Source organism: Orcinus orca, chromosome 13, assembly GCF_937001465.1.
Source record: "Orcinus orca chromosome 13, mOrcOrc1.1, whole genome shotgun sequence".
Taxonomy (NCBI): domain Eukaryota; kingdom Metazoa; phylum Chordata; class Mammalia; order Artiodactyla; family Delphinidae; genus Orcinus; species Orcinus orca.
In genome coordinates this window covers 31,112,405-31,125,456 of record NC_064571.1, presented here as the reverse complement: position 1 = coordinate 31,125,456, position 13,052 = coordinate 31,112,405, and the positions used below count along the sequence as shown (strand labels likewise).

General features: G+C 39.3%; 1 protein-coding gene across 21 annotated transcripts in view; it reads left to right on the top strand.

Moving 5' to 3' along the window:
- The window catches only part of DYSF (dysferlin), a 223,761-nt gene that overhangs the window by 180,263 nt on the left and 30,446 nt on the right, over nt 1–13,052 (top strand). For all 21 annotated transcript variants that reach the window (XM_033400464.2, XM_004277066.3, XM_004277062.3 and 18 more), the window contains 3 exons: nt 4,333–4,431; nt 12,003–12,131; nt 12,438–12,593. In XM_033400464.2, coding sequence (XP_033256355.2) covers nt 4,333–4,431; nt 12,003–12,131; nt 12,438–12,593 — 384 coding nt within the window. The remainder of the gene's footprint in view (nt 1–4,332; nt 4,432–12,002; nt 12,132–12,437; nt 12,594–13,052) is intronic.

The following is a 13,052-nucleotide window of genomic DNA, read 5'->3' as shown; positions in this document are numbered from 1 at the left end:
ACAATGAAAAATTAGAAAACTTTGAGTGATACACAAGAATAAAAGGAATAAACAAAACATCTGTAATCTTATCATTCACAGATAATTGCTGTGAACATTTGGGGTTTGATCCTTTAATTAAAAAGAATTCTCATTATTCAGTTTTTAACCTGTTGTAAATCTCATCCATTGTGAATAACTTTCCATGTCAATAAACATTTCTACAACATCATTTTTTTTATGTTGTACAACATTTAATCACATGAATGTACAGTTTACCCCAAAAGTTCCTTATTGTCAGATGCTTAAGTTGTTTTTCCGTGTTATAAATGTAGTTAAATCTCTATGCATATCTATAAATACTTTCTTTGAATAGATTTCTAGAATGGGAGTGATGGGTCAAAATGTAGGCACATTTTTGGGGCTGTAGAAACATGCAGCCAGATTTCCTTCTGGAAAGATTGTGGCCAGCTACGCTCCTGCTGGCAGTCTGTGAGAGAGCCAGCCCTTGGCCAGAAGCTAACCTGGTCCACACAAAAAAGCAATACTATTGTCAGTAGCACCGTGCTAGGCACTGTTCTGTGCACTTTATACATACGACTCATTTATTCCTCACGATAACTCTGTCAAATTGGTATTAGTGTTTTTCCATTTTACGGACAAGATAATTGAGGCATAGAGAAGTTAAGTTTTGCCCAAGGTCACACAGCTAGGAGTGGCAGGATTTGAACCCTGAGGCAGACTCCCTTCTGGGAGAAAGCCTGGTACTGTTAAGTACAATGCTGGCTATTGCTTGAAGATAGTCTTTACAATGCTAGGAAAGTTTCCTTTTACTCTTAACTCATGAGAGCTTCATTTAGAAATAACTAAAAATTTTATAACAATTTTATAACCCCTCACACTCCCTTCTTTTTTGCCTATATAGATCAGGGGTTGATAAGCTTCTTAAATGGCCAGATAGTAAATACTTTAGGTTTGGGGGACATAAGGTCTCTGTCACAACTACTCAGCTCTGCTGTTGTAGTTAAGAGGCAGCCACAGACAATATGTAAATTACAAAACCAGGTGGCTGGCTACCAGGCCATAGTTTGCAAATTTCTGTTATAGATGATTATTTGGGTTTTCTCTCCTTGCTTATTGATACTGAGCCACTCCTGCATTCTGGAATAATCCAGTCTGACCATGCAAAATCTACTGCTGCAATCTATTTGTTAGTATTTTATTTAGGACCTTTATATCTCTGTTCAGGAATAGGATTGGTGTGTGTGTGTGTGTCCCCTGGTCAGGCTTCACAAAATGAAAGGGAGAAACTTCATTTTTTTTCTATACTGTGGAACAGAGAATGATCTATTCTTTGAGAGACTGATAGAACCTGCCTCCAAAGAAACCATCTTGGCCTGATGTCTTTTTTGGAGGTAGTTCTTTGAGATCTCTTCCACTTTCAGGAAGTGATCTCTTCATGTTTTCTATTACTTTTGAATTAATTTTGGCAATTTATATATATTTTTAGAAAGTTACCTACTTCATCTAGATTTTCCAGGGTTTTTCCATTGATTTGGGTGTAGCAAATCTCGTAATATTTTTATTCTCTCCATGATATCGTTTTTTTTTTTTTTTTCCTGCGGTACACGGGCCTCTCACCGTTGTGGCCTCTCCCGTTGCGGAGCACAGTCTCCGGACGCGCAGGCTCAGCGGCCATGGCTCACGGGCCCAGCCGCTCCGCGGCATGTGGGATCTTCCCAGACCGGGGCACGAACCCATGTCCCCTGCATCGGCAGGAGGACTCTCAACCACTGAGCCACCAGGGAAGCCCCATAATATCTTTTTATTTGATCTTTCTTATTCCCAATGGTGTACCTACTTTTTAACATTAGATTTGGTAAATAATCTAATGTTTATTTTTTTGGTCTTTTGAAAGTTTTCTCTGGAATTGAATTATCTGTTGTAATATTCTCCATAATTCTACTCATCATTTTCAAATTATCTTCCTACTTTCCCCTAACTTCTTGAGTTATCAGGTTATTTGTTTTCATTCTTTTTGTATAAAAGCAAGAATATTTAAGACTAAAGTTTCTTTTGAGTACAGACTTGGCTACCAAGTTTTAAGGCATAGCCCTCTTACTCTTGGTATTTTCTAAGGATCTATGATTTTAGTTTTGGCTTTTCCTTTGACTCAGAAGGGTTTTAAGAGTACATCTTTAAATTTCTAAAAGGTTGCAATTTTTGAGTTTCTCATTAGTTTCTAGTTTTATTATTGAGGTCAGAGAGTGTGACTGGTAATGGGTTTATTCCTTGGACTTTATTGACGTTGGCTACGTGGCTTTTAATTTTTTCTAAGTGCTCCAATGGTGCTGGAAAAGAAGGTGTAAGTTCTCTTTTTAGATTACATGATGTTTGTGTATTTAAATGGCACTGTTAATCATATTACTCAGAATCTCTGTCTCCATATTCTTTTTTTAAAAAAATTTACTTGGTTTTTCAAGACTGAGGGAAATGTAACGACTTTCCCACAGCTATCGTGTTCCTGTCATTTCCTTGTACAAAACACACTGATTGTTGCCGTTTTATGCCTGACTCTGAGCCTGAGTCATAAACTCAGATCTTTAAGTATCTGAGCTGGGGAAGAAAAGAAAGACTTAAGAGGAATCAAACAGCTAACTTGAATTCCATTCTAACCATTCCTACTTCTGTGTACATATTTGCCTGTGTGTTAGCGTGTGTACTTTGGGGGGATATATGTGTGTTTCAGCATACACATCTCCTTGGGCATGATTGTGTAAATATGTTCTTTTGTGTGTCCGTGATTGGGTGAGTTTGATATGTGTGTCTGTGTATGTTTATTCATCCGTGACATCTTTTTCTTCAAACTGAACTTAAAACATCAGGGGCGGTGTCTGCCTTGCTGGCTGTTTTGAGAGTCATTACAACTCAGAAAGCTCTGCTACCCTGTATCTTAACCCATCTGAACCTCTTTTCCCCTTTTTGGCTGCAGAAGATCCTCCTGGTGAGTTGGTCAGACAGAGACTCTCTGTAGACTCAGCCTTACTCTGGCACCCACTTGGTGCTCTGTCTAGGCACCATATTCTGGCCACACACATGGTGTTAGGGCCGTACTTCCAGGATGGGTGGAGACTCTGAGAACCTCAGTCCACGCTGTCCCCGTTGTACCTGTTCAAGTTCCCTTTGTCTGCCTGCAGCATGTGCTAACCCTTAATAAGGTAGAACAGCATGTCCTAACCCTTAATAAGGTGGAGCTTGATGGACTGGGCATTGGTCTAAAGGGAGCACCAGCATTTCCAGAAACTCATGATGGGGTTCAGTTCATTTTATGGAATCAGAGCAAGCTCCTGAGAGATCCCCTAGTTGACCGCCTCATACAGAGGAGGAAAGCGGGCCCCAGAATGGGCTCTCCTGACACCTTGTCCTGGGCCCTTCCCATGGAACTGGGAGAGCTTTACCGGCAGCACAGACCCAGTGCCTGGGCCTGCGTGGGTTTTGGGGGAGACCAGGCAGAGTGATAATCCCACCTTCAGAGAGCTTGCTGACTCCCTGAGTGACCAGACACCTGCACAGGACACAGCTGAAGGAGCATTCTAGACACAAGAGCCAAGAGGGCCTTGTCCAGGAATAAACGGCGGGGAGACCAGTGTGTACCCCAACAGGCTCATCCACCTTTGCCCACAGATATGAATAAGCGAAGGAAGGAAGGGGCAGAGAGTGTGTTGTCACTAACTTCCTTTGTCCTCACCTAATTTCCCCCATTGAGCATAGTGTCTTTTGAATAATGGGCACTTAGTATTCGTTGAATTTCAGGGACTCTGCCTTGATTTGACCTTGCAGGAGACTAAGTTCTGATTTTGGAAGCTTTTTTTTGGCTGTGGTCTGGCGGGGATCAGGATAGCCCTTTGGGGTCTGAGTTTTCCTGGGTGTACTGTATTTTATTAATAAATAACACTTTATTGACATTTCCCCCCAAAGAGTTATCCTATGTATCCTCTGATTTTAGCTTCAGTATGCCCCTGGAATGCAGGGGGACTGTGATGATTATGCCCATTTCACAGAAAGGAAAAGGGAGGCCCCAAGAGCTTAACAGAATCACACGGTGCAGGTAGGCAGGGCCAGGGCGAGAGCCTCTGCCTCTCAACACCAAGCAGGTGTGAAGACCTTTCTCCTGACTGCACAGTTGGCCCCTGGAGAGGCAGAGAGTTCCAGCTCTCTGCTCCCCCGAACTCACACCAGCAGGAGAGATTTGCAGTCCAGGCCAGCCCATCAGCCTTGCTTGGTGTTGGTCCAGAAGAAACTTGCTTGGCAAATTCTGTTTCTGAAACAGTCTCTTTTTTTCTACCCACTCAGGAGGAGGAGTTCATTGATTGGTGGAGCAAATTCTTTGCCTCGATAGGGGAGAGGGAAAAGTGCGGGTCCTACCTGGAGAGGGACTTCGACACTCTAAAGGTGAGCCCTCCTCACAATGTCCTCTTCAGTCTAGCAGTCCCTGGGCATGTGCACTGGGCAGCGGGAGATGCAACTGAAAGAGAATATATGTATACCTATATGTATATGCATATATATTTATGGGTGAAATGATACCTGGGATCTGTTTTAAAATGCTCAAGAGAAGTAAGGATGAATTATTTAGATGATGTGGGTCACCCTGTGATAGATGTTCATAATATTAAAGTTGATTGAAATTGCAAAATATTGAAAATTGTTAAAGCTTGGAGATGGGCACTTAGGGATTTGTTATACTATTCTGTCTCTCTTAAAGTTATTTGAACTTTTCTATTATAAAAATTTTCCATTAAAATAAAAAGGAAAGTCAATGTGAGAATGTACCTCTGATTCCCCCACCTCTGCAACTGGGATAGAAATTACCTAGCACATATAAAAATATGGTAAACTCTGTTTCTGTGGAAAAAAACCCCAGAGCCCGAAAAACAACACAAAACCAGGGATGAGTCAGCCAAATTCTGGTATTTTGAGGAAATTCCACAAATACAGTTATACTTTTTAAAAGCAGACTACTTTTAAAAAAGATAACCAGAGGTGACTCAAAATTACTCCCTGAAGGAGTTACATAGTGTCATGGAGAGGGTTACCAGGTAAAATTCAGGATGCTCAGTTACACTGGACTTCAGATATATAATGAATAATATTTGAGTATAAATTTGCTTTAAATATTGCACAGAACGTACTTATATAACAACTATTTGTTGTTTATCCGAAATTCAAATTTAACTGGGTGGCCTGTATTTTCACTTGCTAAACCTGGCAGCCCTACCTAGAGAGCAAGAGGGGGCCAAGGCTGTCAGACATGCAAGAAAAGCCCAAGGAGCTCCCTAACAGGGACTAGGTGAAGGAGGCTTGAGGCTTATTGGAGTGGTGGGTGACCAGTATGGAAGGTGATCTCACAAGGCGGCCACAGCTGCCTCTGGTACGTTGGACGCCCCCATGTCATTGGACCTGGAGACCTGGAGGGGCAGAGATGAGGCCTCAGGCAGCAGCAGTCAGAAGGCTCAGGCCTCCCCAGGCAGCAAGTTCTTTGTTGACTTGGTAGGTGGGTGTGTGAGGCTGGGCAAAGAGACAGAACTATTTGCGTACCAGGAAGAAGGTCCGACACATTAAGTCTGGCATGTGGTACTGTGGCCTTGCCAAAAAATGAGAAAAGCCAAGTAAGAATGAGGACTCCTGCCAGGGTGGCCCATGGCCCTGGCACCCTTGCCACTCCCTCAGATGCCGGATGCTGAACTGGCACCCAGCCCACCAGCTTGACCTCTCTGAGATCTGTGACAGTTTCCAAGTGAAAATGGGCTGTCTAAAAACAAAATGCATTCAACCTGTTTCTGGGGGGAAAAGCAGATCTGGAAGAAATGCTGGTTCTTTAGGGATCAGTAACCACCACCACCAACATGGGTCTTTGAAAAATAGCTTGTAGTATTATGGAGAGAATGGAGTACACAATGGGTGGGGGGAAAAAACCCATATTTTGGAAATTGCTATCATAGGGAAAAAAAGACAACTCATAGTCACAATAGTGAAAGATAGAAAACAAAGATACAGCAAGAAAGCATAGAAAAGCAGAAATCATAGAAAAACACAATAGAAAAAGAATATTAATTTTCCTAATAAATAAAACTGGGTTACAGTCTTTTACTAAGTGATAAGGACTCAGACTTCATCAAAAGTCAAAATTCATTATCATGTCTTTAAAGGACACATCTAAGACAATACAACTTAGAATGGCTAAAGTAGTAAATATTTTGGCAAACAAAATAAAGTAAGTATGAACAAAAGAGAAACAGATAGAAACTAAAGTAAAAAGCAAAGGAAACAAAATGGAGTGTTTTGTATAAATAAAAGATATACATCTCAGTGCAAAAACTCTCAAACATTAATGTTTGGAACAATAAAGCTTAGAAATCCTTAAAGCAAAAATGGATAAGAATATATAAAGTACTACCTCACACAAATGAAGGCATGAAATTACAGAAATTAAAATTGCAGTGGTGATTTTAATGCACCTCTTTCCTAGACAGATGAAACAGGCAACCAATAAATAAGGAAATAAAAGATCTGAATAACAAGGTAAATATTTTCTAAGCTACACCAAGAGTAGCTTTAAAATAGAGAATAAAAATAATTTAAAAATGGAAAATGCATTTTTCCTAATGCTCAGAGACCACTTACAAAATTTGATCACATATTAGGTTAGTAATAGGCTACCAAAAGCAGAAATCATACAAGACAGATTTAAATGCAATAAAATGAGAAATTAATAACAAAAGTTTAAACAAAAAGACCAACCACTTGGAAATTTAAAAAGTATTTTATTGGGACTTCCAGTATGAACATGGCTGCATAAGTCAGCATTTTTCACTTTTTCTCTTTGGAAATCATTCAAACCCACAAACTTCATTTTCAGTAAAAGTTGGAAACAAATAAAACCCGCAGACTCCAAAATACATGTAAGGGCTGTCCAAAGGCAACTGAGATTGGGTAGAAGCCACTCGGCAGTAAATGAAGAGAAGATGCATGAAAATGATGAAAGGTCATAGTGGTAGCTGATCTCAGAAAACCCCATACTTCCTAATAAAAGAATGTGGATAATTATTTAAGACAGGCTATGGATTCATGCGGAGTTATTATCTATTCTCTTTACTTTTGTGTGTGCTTGAAAATTTTCATAACAGATAGTTAAAAATATAATTCCCGAAATTGAAGTTTCACTGTAAAATATAAAAATATGTCCTTTGTTCACAACAATGGACATGGGAACTTTGGAGACAGGTTCAGGCTGGTGACAAAAGCTTCTTAGACCTGATTTGGTTCAGAGAAAACAGAGAAGGTGGAGCTACACAAGAATCACACAGATGAACCATATTTGTAGGGAACAGCCTGCCTCTGTTATGGGAACAAAGGAAATAACTGGTCTAGGAAAATTCTAACACATTTAGTGACAAGTAATAACCAAAAAAAAAATTAGCACAGTATTAATTTAAAAATACTATGAAAAAAAGAAGAGAAAATATATAACAAAACTTAACCAAAAGAAGAGGATATATGTATACCCACCAGAAAAATTTCTCCAAGGAACAGATGAGATGAAAGATTTTGCTGTTAACTTTTTAGAAATAGGGTGGTCAGAATGCAAGCAGAAATAAAAGAACGAAGGGCTGGTGAGATGAGAAGATGTGAAATATGAGCTAGTAAGATTCAGGAAAGAAGGAGAAGAAAACATGAAATTGGAAGGAGCACAGGACAGAATGGCCACATTGGAAAACACAGAAAGGGGCATAGAGGACAGAATGAAATGGAAATAAAGAAAGAGTTATAAAAGAATAAAGAGAAAATGACAAACATAGTAGTCAGGGAAAGGAGATCCAACATTTGCATAATTGGAGTCCGCAAGGAGGACAACCAAAACAAGGAACTAAAACAAACAGCTGATAGTTTAATAAAACTTCACTGAAATGAAAGAATACTTGAGTACGCATATTAGAAGGTCTGCTGCGTGTCAGGAAAAATTGACCCAGATCGGTCAACCCAGGGACATATTCTAGTGTAGTTATTGGACACTAGAGATAAAGAAAAAATTCTCTGGGTAGACATACATTCTCCCCCCACACAAATTTAAATAATTTAAAAAAGGAAAGAAATCAAAGTGACTTCACTTTCTCTACAACATTTAATGCCCAAAGATGATAGAGCACCATGTGTAAGATCATCAGGGAAAGAAAGGGTGACCCAAGGATTTGACATTCAGCCAAGCGGCCCTTCAAGCATAAAGGCTACAGACACACAGGTATTCACATTCAGGAGACAGGTAGTATGGCTCCCAGGAGCCCATCTTGAGGGACTCCTACGGGATGAATTGGAGCTCATCTAGGAGCCATCTCAACTTGGAGGTAACTGGGAAAACCATAACCAAAGGACTGGTTGTGAGCATATTTTACCTTAGGCCTAAGATGGAAACAAATGGGAGGGTTAGGGTAGCTGGACAGAATGTAAATACCTTATATACTGAAAATGTAGAAATGATAAAACTGACAAAAGTTAGGTAAAGAGGAAAGAGGATGGAATACAGAGTAAGGGCACTGATAGTCATATTACAGAATAAATAGAATTGACAGATATTATTTAAAATTGGAAATCACGAAATGTGGAAACAACCTAAATGTCCATTGACTGATGAATGAATAAACAAAATATGGTAATTACATACAATGAAATATTATTCAGCCTTAAAAGGGAAGGAAATTCTGACCCATGCTACAACATGGGTGAATCTTTAAGACATATGTTAAGTGAAGTAAGCTAGTTGCAAAAGGGCAAATACTGCGTGATTCCACTCGTGTGCAGTACTTAGAGTAATAAATTCATAGAGACAGAAAGTGGAATGATGGTTGCCAGGCACTGGGGGCGGGGGGAGAAAGGGAGTTATTGTTTAGTGAGTTTGGGGTTTCAACTGGGGAGGATGAAAAAAATTCTGGAGATAAATGGTGGTGATGGGAGCATAAAAGTGCGACTGTACTTAATGTCATTGAACTGTACACTTAAAGTGGTTTGAAAGGTATGTTTATGCTATTAATATATGTAATATATAAATAATAAAATTGGCAAATCAAATAATAGGCATATAAGCAAATTATAAGCAAACAGCACGAACATAAACATTAAGATAGATAATATTGTCTAAAACTAGGTGATGGAGAGGGAGAGGGAGGAAGATGAAATTTGATTATTTTATCATTGCTATAGTGGGGAACCCATGAATACTGCCCCTAAAGACACAATAATATTAGAGCATAAACTCAGGTCATTTTAGCTCTCAGAAAAACTAAAACACACACACACACACACACACACACACACACACACACACACACACAGAGAAAACAGACCATGCAAAGATTTTTAGAAAAACCCTATGAAACTAGGAAATATAATATAAACATATTACATGACTATGTAAATATAATACAAATGTAAAACCAGACCAAACATATCTGTCATATCAATACATGTCATATCAATCATTTATTAATCACAAAATTTAAAGCAGATCTCAAAGCAAAATCTAACTCTAAAATAAAACACTTCATAAAAGTTGAATATCAAAGATTGGGAAAGTGTGTGCCAGGCAAATGCAGATGAAAAGAAAGCAGAAGTCACAATCTTAATATTAGATGAGAGCATACACAGGTCCCCCAAATTAGATGAGACAAAGAATGGCACTTTAGAATGCTAAATGCTGCAATTCCTAGTTATGATGGTCATGAGAATATCTATGTGCTAAATAATACCTCAATATTTACAAAACAGAAATTACAAGAGATAGAAGAAGAAATAGAAATATACTGGTTTGTGGCGGAGATTTTAATTCACTTTTCTCAGTTCATGTCAGGTCAAGGGGACAAAAGCATGAGAGGATATAGAAGACTAAAGTAATTACTAACCTGATTGAACCTGGTAGCTTGAAAATAGAGACACCCCTATGGCACATTTACAAAATTGGCGTATATACACTACTATGTATAAAATGGATAACTATTGAGAACCTACTGTATAGCACAGGGAACTCTACTTAGTGCTCTGTGATGACCTAAGTGGGAAGGAAATCTAAAAAAGAGTGGATATATGTATACGTATAACTGATTCACTTTGCTGCACAGCAGAAACTAACACAATATTGTAAAGCAACTATACCCCAATAAAAATTAATTTAAAAAACTCCAAAACAAAAATCGACCATGTGATAGAGCATAAAGAAAATCTTAATAAAATTCAAAAAGTGACGAAACACTGACAATGTTTTCTGAATATAATGCCATAAAATTAGAAATTAATAACAAGCTCAAAAGCACAAGAAAACTTCTATCTGGAAAATTTTTAAAAAATCAACTCTCTTTTAACAATTCTTGGTGAAAGAGAAAATATAAGAGAAATTGCAGAATATCTGGGAAGCAAGGATAAAACCCTACCTTTTAGAACTTACTGGTTACAGTTAAAGCACTATTCAGAGGAAGTTTATAGCCTTAAAAACTTACGTTAAAACAAAAGAAAGAAAACTAATTACACATATAGATTTTAGATCAAAAAGTAAAAATAAAACTATAATTATGGAATGCCAAGAAAAGAAAAATGAACACATTATACATGAAAACAAATGGGGCAATACTAAGGCAGTAGTAAGCAGAGGCAATTTCATAGCAATAAGTGTTTTCCTTATCAGAAAAGAGGGAACAAAGTAATTAAAATTTCAACTGAAGAAATTAGAAGATAAAAAATCCTTAAAATAGTAGAACAAAATAATAGAAATAGAAGCAGAAATAAGAAAGTGAAAACGGTAGTATAGACACCTCGAAGAATTGGTCTTTTGACTGAAATGATGCAACTATATAAATATGGCAAGAAAATATTCAAAATGATACATGCCAAATGTTAACCAAATAATTAGTTGTCATTTTTGGAAATCAGAATTTAAGGCAATAATAATATTTTCTTTATATCTACTTACATTTTCTAATTTTTAATAATGAAGCTATATCACTCACGTAATTAATTATTTCTTAGAAGAGATAGAACTTGAGCTTCATGGAAGAGATAGAACTAGAGCTCGGCCTAATGAGAAAAAATGTTTAGCGAGATGAGAAAGGGACTTACCTGAAGTACAGTAGGCCCTCTGTGCCCGCGGGTTGCATATTTGCAGATTCAACACATGGAATCCGCAGATATGGAGGGCCGACGGTCTTGCCAGTCAGTTTCAGATTATAACCAATTTTAGCATGTATATTAAGTGGGTTAATATCACTATTAATTAAGTACATTTAATCATCTATAATAGAAGACTACTGCTTCATTTAGGTCTAAGCAATGCTCTAACAAGTAAAAGTCATTGTTTGAGAGGAGAGACAAATAAATTGAGTTGACAAATTTAAAGTGGTGCTCAAAATACATCCTCAGCCCAGTATTTGATCCACTGCCATTTGGACATCCTGGACAGTAAGGATTTTGCTGACTTGTGAATCTTCTAGAGTTCTGTCTTGATCGTCAAATAAAAAGTCAGTTAACTTTTCATTTATTTGTTTGACTGTGATCTTATTCTCAAAAAATGCACCACCCATGTATCTGATGACTCTCGGGTATCTAGAATATTGGATTAATCAGAAAACCCTGTTTTCCAACATTGCTGAACAAATGTCTTCCCCTCTTACTCCCTTCTCTGGTTCCCCCTCCACCCCGTTTCTCTCTCTCATCTCCATGATTTGCATCCTTTTTCTCTCTGCCTTTGTTCTCTTCTTCTCTGCCTCTCTTCCTTCTTGGCCCCCTCTCTTACCTCCACCTCTCCCACCTGCCTTCCTCTTGACCTTTGTTCTCTAATTTGCTTATGGCTTTTCCCCCTCATTTTCTTCTCTGTCCTTTCTCTCCTTTCCTTTACTTGAATACTGTCATGTTTCCTCTTTCCTTGCTGTCCCTCTTCTTTCCCTCTTTCCTTTGTCCCCCTCTTTTGTCCCCCCATGTGGCAGGTCTATGACACACCACTGGAGAATGTGAAGGACTTTGAGGGCCTGTCTGACTTTTGTAACACCTTCAAGCTCTACCGGGGCAAGACTCAGGAGGAGATGGAAGACCCATCTGTCATTGGGGAGTTTAAGGTAAGTCCTTGAGGACACATCTCTAACCCAGGGAGGCCCAAGACTGGAGTGGCAGCCATGAGTGAAGGGGGTGGGGGCAGAAGTACTGTAGTAACATCAGTAATGACCCCAGTGCTGCAGTTGGTGACCATGTGGGTGATGGAGATGATGGTGGTGACGGTGATGCTGCTGATGCAGAATGCGATGGGGGTGATGGGATGGCATTGGGCTTAGTGATTGCAGTGGTGATGAGAGTAAGGGACATAGTGGTGATTGTATTGGTGACACTGAGGATGAAGATTAAACTTGACCCTTCCTTCTGTTCAGGGCCTCTTCAAAATTTATCCCCTCCCAGAAGACCCGGCCATCCCCATTCCCCCAAGACAGTTCCACCAGCTGGCTTCCCAGGGGCCCCAGGAATGCCTGGTCCGCATCTACATTATCCGAGCGTTTGGCCTGCAGCCCAAGGACCCCAATGGGAAGGTAACATTCCTAGAGCTCTCACCTCCCCTGGAATAAATGGTAGGCTGGGGTACAAAGAGGCTGCAGAATTTGGATACACTCTTTGCCCCAGGGAGTTCACAGTAAGTGGGGACACCAGACAAAGATGTACAAACCTGAGGTGGGACTGCATTGGAGTTCTATCAAGGCCAAGTGTTCCAGGTCAGAAAAGGCCAAAGTCAATACAAGACTTTGGAATAATGGGGAAGACTTCCTGGAAGGAATAGGATTCTTAAGCATTGATGGAGTTTTGATAGGCTGGGAGGGAGAAGAAAACCGTATTTTAGGAGGAGTCAGAAACCTTGGCAAAGGTTTGAGAGCAGACTCAGTGTAGGTTTAGCACAAGGATAAGGCATAAGGACAAGGGACATTGATGGTGTAGACTGGGGCAGGACTTTGTGGGACTTTCAAGGGTGGGGTGGGGAGGGAAGAAGGAGGGGT